The sequence below is a fragment of the Neomonachus schauinslandi genome, chromosome 6 (genome assembly GCF_002201575.2).
Source record: "Neomonachus schauinslandi chromosome 6, ASM220157v2, whole genome shotgun sequence".
NCBI classification, from domain to species: domain Eukaryota; kingdom Metazoa; phylum Chordata; class Mammalia; order Carnivora; family Phocidae; genus Neomonachus; species Neomonachus schauinslandi.
The window spans coordinates 42,686,792-42,702,969 of NC_058408.1; the positions used below are offsets into that span (position 1 = coordinate 42,686,792).

Genomic DNA, 16,178 nt, shown 5'->3' on the forward strand with positions numbered 1-16,178 from the left:
GAAAGGGCATGAGGGTAGGGAAACCACAGGAGATAGTGCAATACCTCAGGGCCAGTAAGGGTGGGTCACTTCTCTGCCTCCGAGGCCTGAAGAATTGAGGAGAGGGAGTAATTACCAGAATCAGGAGAGAAAGAGGTGCACGGGTGGGACACTTGGCAGGAACTCTGTCAGTAGAAGTGTATAGCCAGTCCTCTGTGATCTGGCCAGAAGGGATCAAGGGGAATAGCTAATCCCAAGCTCACTCTCCTCCTGCTTTCCCATCTCCTGCTAGGACTCCTAACTAGATCAATACAACGTGAGGTCAAGGGAGCCTGTTGATGTGGTCCATACAGGTTAATTTTCCAAGGCACAAGCAGAGTGAAGAAGGATAGAGAGTAGATCTGGAAGGGCAGGTGGATATAAACAACTTATTTAGTGCATTAAGATGTATTTGCCTTATAAAGCATGTGTAAACATATTACCTCTTTTAGGCTTCTTAGAACCTCAGAGACGGACAGGGTAGTACTACTGCCACTGTTGTACAATTGAGGTGAATGAGACTCCTAGAGGGTAAGTGGATTAGCCCCAAAGGCACAGAGCAGGCTAGTGGAGAAACCAGGATCAGAACCCAGGAGGTCTTGGCTCTAATAAAAGCACAATCTCCAGTACATCTTAGTTATCAACAGTTACACATTGAGTGGATCAGTCCAGTGGATGCACAGCCATAGCTCTCCTTTGCACAGTTCTTTAGTGGAAGGCCAGAGGCCCCGCTTTTCTTTGTGGAGGTATTTGGAGCTAGAGGCTTAGACTGGGGCTGTGCTTTTTGGATCAGCAGATACACACAGCAAAGCCCCCTGCCTGGACCTTGGTCTTCAGTGATATTGATGGTATATATGGTATTTGTATATAGGTAAGACCAGCCTATCACAGTTTCTCAGGTTAAAAATCTTGATATCATCCATGACTTGCCTTTCTGTCTCACACCCATGTATAGTCTATTGGTGAATCCTGTTGGCTCGACCTTAAAAATATATCCAGAATCTGGCATGCCTCCCCTTCCCTGTTACAACCACTCTTGTCCAAGACCCATTCAGTGCCACCTGGATTACTGCAGTGGCCTCCTAACTGATGCCTGTGGATTTGTCCTTGGAGATGACAAGCAGGCTCATTTCCACACTGGCCATGGTGATTCTGCAAAAACATAAATTGCGTAATTTAACTGAAAATAAGTAAAAGGAAGTGAGTGGGGACCTTGAAAACAGATGGCCTTCTGTCTTCAGTAAAATACAAAGTCCTTGCCAAAACTGACAAGGCCTACATAATTTCTCCTCTACCTCCCCTCTTTGGCTTCATCTTCCACTGCCTCTGGGCACATCACTCCAGCCATGCTAGGCATACTGCCTACTCAGTGGCAGTGCTCCGACTGTGTATAAAGTGCAGATGCTCACACAGCTGTGCCCCCCACTCCTTCAGCTGTTTGCTCAAGTCATCTCAGTGAGGCCTTCCTTAGCCACTTCATATAAAATTTCATCCCATCCCCACTTTATTTTTCTACTTAGCATTTATCATTATTCAGATCCAACCATCCATTCTTACATACATATGTACATACATACATAAACTCTGTGTGAGTGTGTGTATAATACATGTATAATCCTTACAATGTACATGTATGCGTATGTGCATACAATATACATCTATTATATACACATATACTTGTATTATTTTTCAGATAGATGCATAATATGTATATATGTTTAACTTATTTTGCTTATTTCTCTCTATGAGGGCTGGGATTTTCATCTGTTTTGTCAGTACTGTCTCCCCAGCATTTAGAACACTACCTTAGGGTATAGTATTCAGAGCTTGATAGTGCTGATAGACATTCATGCTCAATAGATATCTATTGAACTAATCAATCCCAGTTAGCAGTGGTCCCTCTTTTGGCCTTGCCCAGGGCTATCTTTTCTGTTTGGAGACAACTAGATTCCGTGAGAACTCTGATTTTCATCCATCTCTTCAATCATCCTCCAATTATCCAATCAACCTTTGTGAATTGCCTATAGCATGCCCAATGTGAACTCCAACTCACCAATGTGAAAACAGTCTATGAGCAGTAGGGGAAAAAGTTTTTAAAGTTCTGGCTGTGTCACTGTTGGGCTATGTGGTCTTGAACAAACCCAAAGTCTAAATTCTTGAATTTGCCTAGGTCTCTTTGCCTCATATATAAAATGAGAATTGGGACAAAATCATATTTTGTCATTGTATTTGTGGATTTAATAAGTTTATGGATACACTGAGAATACTGTACTGTAAAAGGAAATGGGTAGAGAGAAGTAGGTGTGAACCTGGAAGACAGAGCATCAGCTTAAAAATTGCCTTGGGTTCTAACCAAAGAGGGGAGGATTGAGAGAAGGTACTGAAGATGGCAGGAGTAAGGAGTTCCACAGACACTGGAAACTATTTACTATCTGGCCTTTTATGCACTGCTCTCAGGATGGGACAGGAGAGTTTACCAAGTGATAGACAAACTGAATTCTGAAGGAAACCCTAATACATTTTAATGGAAAACAATTATAGAGTGAAACCATATGATAGTTGTCTTTCTCTGCTTTACTTATTTCACTTAGCATAATTACCTCCAGTTCCATGTTGATGCAAATGGTGGGTATTCATCCTTTCTAATGGCTGAGTAATATTCCATTGTATATATGGACCACATCTTCTTTATCCATTCATCTGTTGAAGGGTATCTTGGCTCCTTCCACAGTTTGGCTATTGTGGACATTGCTGCTATGAACACTGGGGTTCATGTGCCCCTTCTTTTCACTACTCCTGTATCTTTGGGGTAAATACCCAGTAGAGCAATTGCTGGGTCATAGGGTAACTCTATTTTTAACTTTTTGATGAACCCCCGTACTGTTTTCCAAAGTGGCTATACCAACTTGCATTCCCACCAGCAGTGTAAGAGGGTTCCCCTTTCTCAACATAAAGAATAGCACGGAGGACATTGGGGGAAGGAAGGGAAAACTGAAGTGGGGGAAATCAGACAGGGAGACAAACCATGAGAGACTATGGACTCCAGGAAACAATCTGAGGGTTTCAGATGGGAGGGGGGTGGGGGGATGTGGTAGCCCAGTGATGGGTATTAAGGAGGGCATGTGTTGTAATGAGCACTGGGTGTTATACGCAAATAATGACTACATCAAAAACTAATGATGTACTGTATGGTGACTAACATAACATAATAAAAAAACAATTATAGAAAAAAATACATATATATTAAAAATAGTAGGTCAGGGGTGCCTGGGTGACTCAGTCATTAAGCATCTGCCTTCAGCTCAGGTCATGATCCCAAGGTCCTGGGATCAAGCCCTACATTGGCCTCCCTGCTCAGCAGGAAGCCTGCTTCTCCCTCTCCCTCACTTGTGTTCCCTCTCTGGCTGTGTCTCTCTCTGTCAAATAAATAAAATCTTTAAAAAAATAGTAGGTCAAATTTTATTTATTTTTTACTTGGATTCAGTTAGCCAACGTATAGTACATCATTAGTTTCAGATGTAGTGTTCAATAATTCATCAGTTGCATATAACACCCAGTACTCATCACATCATGTGCCCTCCTTAATGCCCATCACCCAATTACCCCATCCCCCCCTCCTCCCCTCCAGCAACCCTTAGTTTGTTTCCTATAGTTAAGAGTCTCTCATGGTTTGTCTCCCTCTCTAATGACTTCCTATTCAGTTTTCTCTCCCTTCCCCTATGATCCTCTGCACTGTTTCTTATATTCAACATATGAGTGAAATCATATAATTGTCTTTCTCTGATTGACTTATTTCGCTTAACCCAATACCCTCTAGTCCCATCCATGTCAATGTAAATGTTAAGTATTCATCCTTTCTGACAGCTGAGTAATATTCCATTGTATATATACACCACATCTTTAACCATTCATCTGTTGATGGACATCTCAGCTCTTTCCACAGTTTGGCTATTGTAGACATTGCTGCTATAAACATTGGGGTGCAGGTGTCCCTTCGGATCACTACATTTGTATCCTTTGGGTAAATACCTAGTAGCGCAATTGCTGGGTCATAGGGTAGCTCTATTTTTTTTAAGCTTTTTTTTAAGATTTTTTTTTTATTATTATTATGTTCAATTATCCAACATATAGTACCTCATTAGTTTTTGATGTAGTGTTCAATGATTCATTAGTTGCAAATAACACCTCTATTTTTAATTTCTTGAAGAACCTCCATACTGTTTCCCAGAGTGGCTCTCCCAGCTTGCATTCCCACCAAGAGTGTAAGAAGGTTCCCCTTTCTCTGCATCCTCTCCAATATTTGTTGTTTCCTGTCATTAATTTTAGCCATTCTGACTGGTGTGAGGTGGTATCTCATTGTGGTTTTGATTTGTATTTCCGTGATGCCAAGTGGTGTGGATCATTTTTTTCATATGTCTGTTGGCCATTTATATGTCTTCTTTGGAGAAATGTCTGTTCATGTCTTCTGCCCATTTCTTGATTGGATTATTTGTTCTTTGGGTGTTGAGTTTGATAAGTTCTTTATAGATCTTGGATACTAGCCCTTTATCTGATATGTCATTTGCAAATATCTGCTCCCCTTTTAGTTTTGTTGACTGTTTCCTTTTAGTTTTGTTGACTGTTTCCTTTGCTGTGCAAAAGCTTTTTATCTTGATGAAGTCCCAATAGTTCATTTTTGCTTTTCTTTCCCTTGCCTTTGGAGATGGGTCTAGCAAGAAGTTGTTGCAGCCAAGGTCGAAGAGGTTGCTGCCTGTGTTCTCTTGTATGATTTTGATGGATTCCTATCTCACATTTGGATCTTTCATCCATTTTGAGTTTATCTTTGTGTATGGTGTAAGAAAATGGTCTAGTTTCATTCTTCCACAGGTAGCTGTCCAACTTTCCCAGCACCATTTATTGAAGAGACTGTACTTTCTCCATTGGATATTTTCTCCTGCTTTGTCGAAGATTAGTTAACCATAGAGTTGAGTGTCCATTTCTGGATTCTCTATTCTGTTCCAATTGATCTGTATGTCTGTTTTTGTGCCAGTACCATAGTATCTTGATGATTACAGCTTTGTAATATAGCTTGAAGTCCAGCATTGTGATGCCACAAGCTTTGGTTTTCTTTTTCAACATTCCTCTGGCTATTTGGGGTCTTTTCTTGTTCCATACAAATTTTAGGATTATTTGTTCCAGCTCAGTTGCATTTCTATACACTAATGATGAGACAGAAGAAAAATTAAGGAATCGATCCCATTAGCAATTGCACCAAAAACCATAAGATACCTAGGAATAAACCCAACCAAAGAGGTAAAGGATCTGTACTTTAAAAACTACAGAACACTTACGAAAGAAATTGAGGAAGACACAAAGAAATGGAAGAACATTCCATGCTCATGGATTGGAATAATAAGTATTGTTAAAATATCTATTCTACCCAGAGCAATCTACACATTCAGTGAAATCCCTATCAAAATACTGTTGACATTTTTCATAGGTCAAATTTTAAAAAGTAATTATAGGTTTAGATATTGTTTTATTATATCTATTATTTATTACTATTATTTTGCTGCAAATCTATTTCTTCTAATGGAAAATGCTTATTAAGCACTGTTAAGATACCAATTAGATCACTTATTCACTAGTTATTAGAGTCATAAATCTTTTAAGCTAGAAGGAACATTAACAGGGTACTCATTTCACACATGTTTATTTATTATTCATATTTAATATATATATTTAGAGATTATCCACTGGTCAGTCACATCATATTACATTATATATTGCTGATATTAAATCACTGAGCTGAATTTTCTCAGGAATATATTTCACTCCAGTTCCCCAGGAGCCCAGGAGATCTGATGAAGTTAATATAACTCGTACTCTTCGACTCATCTTTTGGCAGCATGACTGGGGCGGTTTGTGGAAACAATCTTATATTTCTTAAAAATTACTGTTGTTGACTCATTCCCTGCAAAATAATGCCTAGACTACTTAGCAAGGTATTCGAGTCCCTTCTGGATAGTCCCAACGAAACTTCACTGCCTCATTCCTTGCCACTATGCCACCCCTGTGCTCTTTGCAGGATGCTATAGCTCGCCTATTCTGGAGTGAGTACTCATCCTTCTCAAACATGTCCTTTCCCATCTCTGTGCCTTTGCTTAAGTGCTTCCTACTGCCTGGAATGCCCTTTACTCAACTTCCATATGGTGAGCTCCTACTTATCCTGCAATATGCAAATTCTGTTTAAAATTTCCTTGCCTTTATGAATTCTTTCTGGATTTCCTGGACTCTGCTCCCGGAGAACTTTGTTCACCCTTATACTGTAGCATGTGCTATCCTGAGCTGTTCATCATGCTAGAAGGTGAGCTCCTTGAGAACAAGGTTTGTAGCATATTGATCTGTATATTCCCAGCCATTTGCATAGTGCCTGGCAGGAAGGAGGCCCTCAGAAACTATTTTTCAAATAGATGAATGAATAAAGGTGAGAGTACAGACAAATAAACCTAGCTGAGCACTAGCTCTTAGGTGTTTTTGTTGTTGTTGTTGTTGTTTGTTTGTTTAATGTAATGAAATATTCTTCACAAGTGGGTAAGGTCTTCAAGTGGGAGATATTAAGAGAAGACACTTCAAAAAAGATCTTTGGTTTTCAGGACCATTTTGAGAATCAAATGAGATGGTACTTTATTTAGAAAAGAACAAGGAAGTATGAAGATACCAAGTAATTGTCTTTCAGTAATTTGTTATTCTTTTCTTAGGCAAATATCAATTACAATTCTCTGAGATTCAGAGAGAGACTGCACAAGCCGCCATATTCGGGGAGACATAGGTTGCCTCCTGGTTGATCATGGCTAATGTTTGCTGTTCCACTATATCTCCAAATTAGAGAATCCAGAATCTGCAGCCTGCTCTTCTCCCACGTGATCACTAGCACAAGAGATGCAGCGAACTGAGCATCACCTCATAACGCTTATGTCCTGTTTGGATTTCAGATGCTCAGCTCCTGGTATGATGAATTTCTGGATGAAGAGGACTACTGGTTTCTCATTTTTACAGTAGGAGGGACTTTGAGTTGGGGAAGAATCATGAGGTTGTGGGAAGAAAAAAGAGTAACTGCTCTCTTAGAAGCCTTATTTGTCAAAGTAAATGAAATCTTTATTTTTCCTAGAGGCCACTGGGCATTGACATGGTCCCCGATATTCTAAACATAAACCTCAAGGAAAAAGACTCAAGTGCAATAGCTGATTGTGAAGAAGTCACATTCATACAGAATTTCTCCCTTATAGAAATGGGTTTGATTAGAAGAGGGTGGGGGTTGGTGTGTAAAGGAGCAACGGTTCTTAACAAAATGAAAGCAATCAGCATAAGTTCATGTGACAAGGAGGCACAGGAGGACTGGGCTGTTACAAAAATCTTGCTGCTGGTGTAGTTCCTATAGCAAATCCTCTTTGCCCCCATCCCTTTCTCTTAGACTCAGGCCAAGTTCATCAGCAGCAAATGGCATAAAAAAGGATCTATAAGTAAAGAAGAGAACATTCTTCTTTATAAGAGGTGTGAGGAATCCCTGGAGCTAAGCCAGGGTTTGGCTAACATGGAGGAAATGGATTCTATGCAGTGGCAAAAGATAGCTACTGAGGACCTGAGACAAGGCGGGTCTCTCCAGGTAGAACTAAAGTCTCCAGTGTTCCAAGCAGGTAAAGGCAGTCACCATAATTTTTTGACCCTAACATATAGGCAACTGGGAAATATTAATATTTAACATTTAGTGATTATTTACTGCACATCAGCACTGTGCAATGCAAAGATTGCCTCATTTGATCTTCAAAATAACCTATGAGGTAAGTACTGAGTAACAGCGGCACAGAGAGGTTAAGTGACCTTCCCAAGGTCACACAGTAAGTGGCAGAGCCAGGATCTCACTGACTGGCCACTTAAGTTTGGCCAGAATCATGCTCATCAAAGCATCACCTTAGCTACAGAATAATTCATTTTTGTACATCTGATAAGCATATTCCACCTTACCACACCTCCTCCAGAGTAAGATCCAAAGCATTTCTGTGAATATATTTTTAATAGCTACTCCTCTCTCCCAACATAACAAAAGCAGCTCACTCAGGCAGTAGAGAGGAGTGGGTAGGAACACAAGGCTCTGCTGTCCCAGGGGACTGGGTTATATCCTAGGTCTGCTAGTGACTGTAAATTTGGGCAATGTATTTAACCTCTTTGTAAGCCCCAGTTTTCTCATCTTTAAAATGGGGCTAATCATAATAAGTTTGCTGTTTGTTGTGAAGAAGCTCCAAGGTCACCTATGAAAGCTATTACCACAATGCTTGGCAATAGTTAAAAGTCCAATAATGTCAGCCATTAATATCCAAATTGAACAAAGTGCTTTAATTATCTATGCTGAGGCAGTCAGAGTACTGCAGTATTTCTCAAACTTCAATCCACAATAAACACATTTGACGTCAGGGAACATGAACTTGTATATATGTGTGTGCATATATGTGGAAAACATTTTCACAAAGCAATACTTACCCTTATTATATAAGATGATTTCCTCCAATATTCTCTATTCTGTTTTATTCTATTTCATTTTGTAAAAGCTGGCAATGACAATTTTTTGACATATCATTGAGTCATGACCTGCACTTTTGAAAACACAGAAGAGGAATAAGCCAAAGCTTTGAAAATTCAATTCCACTGCTTCCTTGCTCAGTGAGCCTGGGCGAGTTACTTCATCTCTTTGAGCCTCATTTTCTCAACTATAGAGTGGGGATAATGGCCCCTACTTGGTAGGATTGTTGAGGGGATTGGAGGCAATGCATTTACACAGCAAACAGGTGCTCAATAAGTACTTGTTAGATTATACTAAAAAAAAAAATCAACTTTTTAAAAACTTTGATGTGCACTCCATATACAAAACAAGATGCCTTGAATGCTTGCCTCTCAGAGCCATGCTTGGGCATGAGTTATTAAATCTAGCATGAACAAACCCTCTGTTTCATATCAGAGTTTCACCTTCTCTCTAAATCCTGAACATGCCAGAACCTGTCCCAGAAATCAAGAGAAAAGTGGAAGAAAGGATGGCTGGTAAATTTCATTTACGCACACATACTTGGCAATAGGCATTGCTTTGGTGGCCTTGGAGTGTCAGGGATGGCCAGGAAGAGTGAGAACCACTCTCCATAAAGATGCTTCTTCCCTCCCCCAGCACACATCATTATTTCCTCCACCACTGCTTTTTTTGAAATGCAAGTCTGGCCCAATAAAGGTCCTCCTGTATATTTGCCCAACCCAGGGCCCTGACTCCCAGGTGGGCTGATGCCTCCATGGGTACACCATAAACTCACAGTGCATCAGAGCTAGAATACTCTCAGCTTTTATATGGAGAAAATGAGTCTCTGAGAAGTGGAAAGACTTGGCCAAGTTTGCTTAGCAAGGGAGGGATTGGTCCAGGACTAGAAACCTGGATCTATTGTAGGAATGATCTACTGCTCTTACAACTTACAGCCAGATTCCCCTGGCTGAGAGATGATAATGATAACAGTGACAATGCCGACATAAGGACGACTAACATTTGTGGGTCCGTACCCCAGCATTCCTTCTAGACTCCCACCAGTATAATCTTCAGAAAGTACTGGACTGCCTTGGGAGAGTTTCTGAAGAACTGTGTGCAATTAGACTTACTTTAAACCCCAGAACTCACAACATGATTGAGTGTTTTCACCTTGGTAGGAGGCAAAGTGCTGCTAATCTGCATCTATTGTCCAGTACATGACTAAAACTTCCCTTGATGTCCCAGCCTTCCTGCCTCATCTTATTTTGGATGCAAAAAGGCATTCCTTCTCAATTAACTATGTATAGCTATAAATAATGTATGCTATTTCTAGAAAAAATAATTTCCTCTCGAAGGACAATGATTTGCAACTATTAATGATATTCACATATATGAGCTGTCAATTGTGAAAGTAATTCCCAAAGACAGAGAAGCAAGAGAGAAAGTTCCTAGCATGTTATTTCCCATATATTATCCCTAAGTGTATCAGATTCTTTGAAGCAATAGCAGAATGTTTGAAATACATTTGCAATTCTTTCCCACAACAGATGGCTACTTTGAAGGGGTTAGTATTCATTTGGATAAATTACTTCTTGTATATGTGTTAACAATTAGTACCTCTTTCAAAATCATATCTGTTACCCTAGTCTCCCTCAGGCAGAAAATCTCCATGGGTCAGGTGTCCCCAAGAAGGGCAGAATCCCCCCATTCTGGAGAGGAGGGAAGGCTTTATTTCCTTGCTTCTAATTTGGCCTGAGGAGCTTATATTCCTTGTGTAAATGTTTTATTAAAACATTATCTTACTTAAATAACATTTTAAAGGTAATATCTTCAATAAAAGTGTATGAATCTTTGAACCAGAGTTGACAACCAGGCTCTATCCCTTTTTTCCCCTACTTGATAGACATAGAGAAAATGTCCTTTGAGGAACTCTGCTATAAGTTTCCAAAGGTGGCCATACAGAAGATCAGTGATGACTACAAAATATATTGTGAAAAAGCACCTAAAATAGGTAAGTGTTGACAACTCAGAGAGAGAGTTGAGACAATCCGGTAAGAGAGTCTCCAACCGCAAGAGGCATAAGCCAAGAGAGGAACCATGCTTCTTTTGAAATGAGGGATGGTCAGGGGAGAATTGCCACGTCTTTTTTTCTCCTACACAGCCACAGAAGTGCATCATGAAACTGACAGGCAATTATAAATGAATGAGGGTGGTGATGAAAATTGTTAATTCCTACCTTCTCACCTAGTTATCATCCTGGGGTTTTATAATGCAGATTTGTCTTCTACCAAGTTTCTTAGAGTTGGAGATGTGTGGAAGGAGGTTCGTTGGCGTGTGTTCTTAGTAATAACCCCTTTAAAGAAATAAGGAAAGCAGAATTGGAAAGGTAGATGCTGAACTGCAAGGCAGTTACAATAGACCTCAGCAGATCCACAGAAGAAGCTCTAAAACTAGGATGGCCTTTCAGAGTTGTCCCTCACTGAGACAAAGGATTTTTTTTTTTTACATTCACATTGACTCATAAGGGATTTGCTGCCTGGGGGGGAGGATATAACCTAGGGTCAGGCAGCACCCTTTGGCTGAGGCAATGCCCAGAGGGGACCTCAACTATGAGCTGTCTGTAGCCAACACCCCAGGCAGCTGGGAATGAATGCTTTGGTCCTAAAAGGAGGATTTAAGCTGTGCATCAGCTGTGCACCACAGCACCCTGTTGACTTTCTTTGTATGGAAATTTCACTCCATCTTGGAATAGCTACCCCAGGATTCTCGTTGGTTCCTTTTCCTAGGGAACTTAGACTAGAAGGGCTAACTCACACTCCTATAGCTTATCTGGAGACCACAACGAATACTCCTCTTCACCCTCCTTTGCTACCCATCCTAGCATCCCTTTATTTCCAGCTAGTGTCTCTGCTGGTCTTGGGGGACTTACCTGGGAGGATGATGTAGACTGTCATCCCTAAGAGGCCTGAGCTCCCTGGTCATCATTATTTCTCAGACTATAGTTACTACGCTTGACAGTTTATCATCAAAATTGGGCAGCAGAATACCAGGAGTGCCAAATGAATTTTCCACTGCCCCTGCTGTGTTACTGGTGACCCTGATGCTAAGAGTCAATTACCCTCTCAATACAGTAACTCCTTTTCTTGCCTGCTAGCCTCTTAACCTAAGGAGCTTAAAGCGACTGAGTGCCTACTCTGTCCCAAGTAGAAGCATTCCCCCTCTGGGAACCAGGATCTCTAGACCAGCACTGTCTGGTACAGGAACACTAGTATCATGTGGCCATCAAGCACTTAAAATGTATCTGATACAAAGAGGTTACACAAAATACATATTATTAAAATTAACTTCATCCTTTTTGTTTTATCTTTTTTAATGTGACTACTAGAAAATTTTAAATTATATATGTGATTCATGTTATATTTCTATTGGACAGCACTGGTCTAGACCCACGGAACCTAATGTTGTAAGGATTAGAAATTTCCCTAAGTAAATCATTGATAGTGATGTTAAATGGATCACTCCTACTTTTATCCCTTGTCCCCATGCCCCTTGTATTCTACTTATTGGGGACACAATACCTTATAATGGTCTTCAGTTTATCCTGGAGGATGATGTCCCATTTCCCAAGATCATAATCAAGCTGGTTTCACAGTTGCACCTTCAAGAAATGGCTCCATTGTTCTACCAGGCCAGCAGCCCTCATTGTTGATAGAACTAGTGGATCCCATCATCATATGTCCATTGTCAACCTCCTGGGCTGTAAGTGTATCCCTTGGTCAGGGGAAACCTTACATGGAATCTCATTCAGGGATCTTGTAAGCCCCCTGATAGCAATGCTCACTGATGCCTTGCAGGCAGGAATCCTTGTCAGTTACAGGCAAGATGAATTGATGCTCTTTCCAGAGTAGAAGTGATCCAGTGTCATCAATTTGTTACCAAGTGGGTGATTGGTTTTCTATGAGAGTTATTGAAATATGTGGCCTCGGCATTTGTCCCTGTCACTGACAAGTTGAACATTTGGCAGCAGTGGTAACTAAATCAGCCTTGGTGAGTATGGGGCCCATGCCATTGGGTGCATATACAATTTCCATCCCTGCCATCTAGCTACTCTGTTCATGAGTTCATCATGCCAGCACTGAGGTGGATTATGACACAGATTTGCTGACATCAACCATCCAAGTCATTTTGTCTACTTGGTTCTTTAGTGATTCTTTCACAGTGGTTGTTTATTAGTGAGCTTTAAGATACAATACAAACATTTTTGTTCTTCATGCTTACTCTCAAAGATTCATCCACATGTGTCTTCCTTACTCCCAGTATTCTTTTTTAAAAAGACTTTGTTTAGAGTAGTTTTAGGTTCACAAAATTATTAATAGGAAGGTACAGAGATTTCCTAGATAGCCCTTGCTCCAACACTTGCACAACCGCCCCCATCATCAACATCCCCCATCAGAGTGCTACATTTGTTACAACTGATGAACCTATATTAACACATTATAATCACCCTAATTCATAGTTTACCTTAGGGTTTACTCTTGGTAGTGTACTTTCTATGAGTTCGGACAAATGACATGTATCCATCATTATCATATCATACAAAGTATTTTCATGGCCCTAAAAATCCTCTGTGCCCTAAAAGTCCTAATAAGCTCCACCTATTTATCCCTCCACATACTGCCAGCCCCTGGCAACCACTGATCTTTTCACTATCTCCATAGTTTTGCCTTTTCCAGAATATCATATAAGTTGAAATCATATAATATATAAACTCTCCAGATTGTCTTCCTATACTTTGTAATAGACATTTAAGCTTCCCCATGTCAAATTTTGTCTTGATAGCTTATTTCTTTTTAGCACTAAATAGTATTTCATTGGTTTAATGTACCAGAGTTTGTTTATCCATTCACCTACTGAAGGAAATCTTGATTGCTTCCAAGTTTGGACAATTATGAATAAAGCTGCTATAAACAATCATGTGCAGGTTTCTTTTTTTTTTTTTTAAGATTTTATTTATTTATCAGAGAGAGAGAGAGAGAGAGGCAGGCAGAGGGAGAAGCAGGCTCCTTGCTGAGCAAGGAGCCCAATGTGGGACTCGATCCCAGGACCCTGGGATCATGACCTGAGCCGAAGGCAGAGGCTTAACCGACTGAGCCACCCAGGTGTCCCCATGTGCAGGTTTCTGTGTAGTCATAAGTTTTTAACTCCTTTGGGTAAATACCAAGAAACACAATTGCTGGATCTCACGACAATAGCATGTTCAGTTTTATAAGAAAGTGCCAAATTGTCTTCCAAAGTGGTTGTACAGTTTTGTTTTCCCACCAGTAATGAAAGAGAATTTCTGTTGCTTTACATCCACATCATTTGGTGTTGCCAATTTTGCAGATTTGAGCCATTCTAATAGGTGTGTAGTAGTATCTCATTGTTATTTTATTTGCTTTTTCCTGATGATATACAATGTGAAGTTTCTTTTTAAATGCTATTTTCGGGGCACTTGCGTGGTGCCGTTGGTTAGACATCCAACTCTTGGTTTCGACTCAGGTTGTGATCTCTGGCTCATGGGGTCAAACCCTAGGCTGGGCTCTGTGCTCAGTGCAGAGTGTGCTTCAGATTCTCTCTCCCATTGCCCCTCCCACTTGTGCACTTTCTCTCTTTCAAATAAATAAGTATTCTTAAAAATGCTATTTTCTATCTGTATACTCCTTTGTTGAAGTATCTGTTAAGGTTTTGACTTTTTAGTCAGCTTATTTGTTTTCTTATTGTTGAGCCTTAAGAGTTCTTTGTATATTTTGGGGAAAACAGTTCTTTATCAGATATGTCTTTTGCAACTATTTTCTTCCTTCTTCTAGTCTTCTAATTGTCTTTCACAGAGCAGAGTATTTATTTTGAATGAAGTACAACTTATCAATCCTTTTTTTTTCATGGATTGTGCCTTTGCTGTTGTATCTAAAAAGTCATTGCCAAATCCAAAATTATCTAAATTTTTCCTATGTTATCTTCTAGGAGTCTAATTGTTTTGCATTTTACTTTTGGGTCTATGATCCATTTTGAGTAATTTTTTGTGAAGGGTATAAGGTCTCTGTCCACACTGATTTTTTTTTTTTTTTTTTTGGCATGTGGATGTCAAGTAGTTTCTGCACCATTTGTTGAAGAGACTATCTTTGGGGCACTGGTGACTCAGTCAGTTATGCATCTGCCTTCAGCTCACATCATGATCCCAGGGTCCTGGGATCCAGCCCCATGTCAGGCTCTCTGTTCAGTGGGGAGTCTTCTTCTCCCTCTCCCTCTGTGCTCTCTCTCAAATAAATAAATAAAAAGAAAAAGAAAAGAAAAGACTATCTTTGCTGCATTCTATTGCCTTTGCTCTTTTGTCATATATCGGCTGTCTGTATTCATGTGGGCCTATTTCTGGGCTCTCTATTCTGTTCCATTGTTCTATTTGTCTTTTCTTTCACCAATACCACATTGTCTTGATTATTGTTGCTTTACAGTAAGTTGTTTTTTGTTTTTTTATAGTAAGTCCTGAAGTCAGTGTTAGTCTTCTAACTGCTTTCCTTCAATATTGTGTTGGTGATTCTGGGTCTTTTGCCTACCCACAGAAACTTTAGAGTTACACACAGGTGTAACTCATTTTATTGCACTTCATTTTATTATGCTTTGCAGATGTTGCATTTTTACATATTGGAAGTTTATGGCAACCCTATGTTGAGCAAGACTATTGGTGCCATTTTTCCATTAACATTTGCTCACTTTGTGTATCTGTGCCAGATTTTGGTAATTCTTAAAATATTTCAAACATTTTTATTATTTTATTTGTTATGGTGATCTGTAATCAGTGATCTTTGATGTTACTAATGTAAGTGTTTTTGGGGTGCCACAAACCTCACCCATATAAAATAACAAACTTAATTGATGAAATTTGTGTGTATTCTGACTACTCCAATGACTGGCCATTCCCTCTCCTTGGGCCTCCCTCTTTCCTGAGACCCAACAATATTGAAATTAGGCCATTAATAACCCTACAGTGGTCTCTAGGTGTTTGACTGAAAGGAAGTGTTACACATCTCTCACTTTAAATCAGAAGTTGGAAATGATTAAGCTTAATGAGGAAGACATGTCAAAAACTGAGATAGGATGAAAGCTAGGCCTCTTGCACCAGCTACCCAAGTTGTGAATGCAAAGGAAAAGTTCTTGACGGAAATTGAAAGCGACACCCCAGTGAATACATGAATGATAAGAAGGTAAAACAGCTTTATTGCTGATATGGAAAGTTTTAATGGTCTGGATAGACGATCAAACCAGACATAGCCTTTCCTTGAGCCAAAGCCTAATACAGAGCAAGGTCCTAAGTCTCTTCAATTCTATGAAGGCTGAGAGAGGTGAAGAAGCTGCAAAGAAAAGTTTGAAACTAGCAGAGGTTGGTTCATGAGGTTTAAGGAAAGAAGCCATCTCCATAACATAAAAGTTCAAGGTGAAGCAGCTAGTGCTGATGTAGAAACTTCAGCAAGTTATCTAGGTGTAGCTAAGATAATTCATGAAGGTGGCTACACTAAACAACAGATTTTCAGTGTTGACAAAATGGTCTTATATTGGAAAAAGATGCCATTTAGAATTTTTCATAGTT

At 39.8% G+C, this 16,178-nt stretch overlaps 1 protein-coding gene across 1 annotated transcript in view; it reads left to right on the forward strand.

Moving 5' to 3' along the window:
* RGSL1 (regulator of G protein signaling like 1) overlaps positions 1–16,178 on the forward strand; it is a 92,037-nt gene that overhangs the window by 24,116 nt on the left and 51,743 nt on the right. The window contains exons 7-9 of the mRNA XM_044916382.1: positions 6,993–7,055; positions 7,472–7,694; positions 10,461–10,568. Coding sequence (XP_044772317.1) covers positions 6,993–7,055; positions 7,472–7,694; positions 10,461–10,568 — 394 coding nt within the window. The remainder of the gene's footprint in view (positions 1–6,992; positions 7,056–7,471; positions 7,695–10,460; positions 10,569–16,178) is intronic.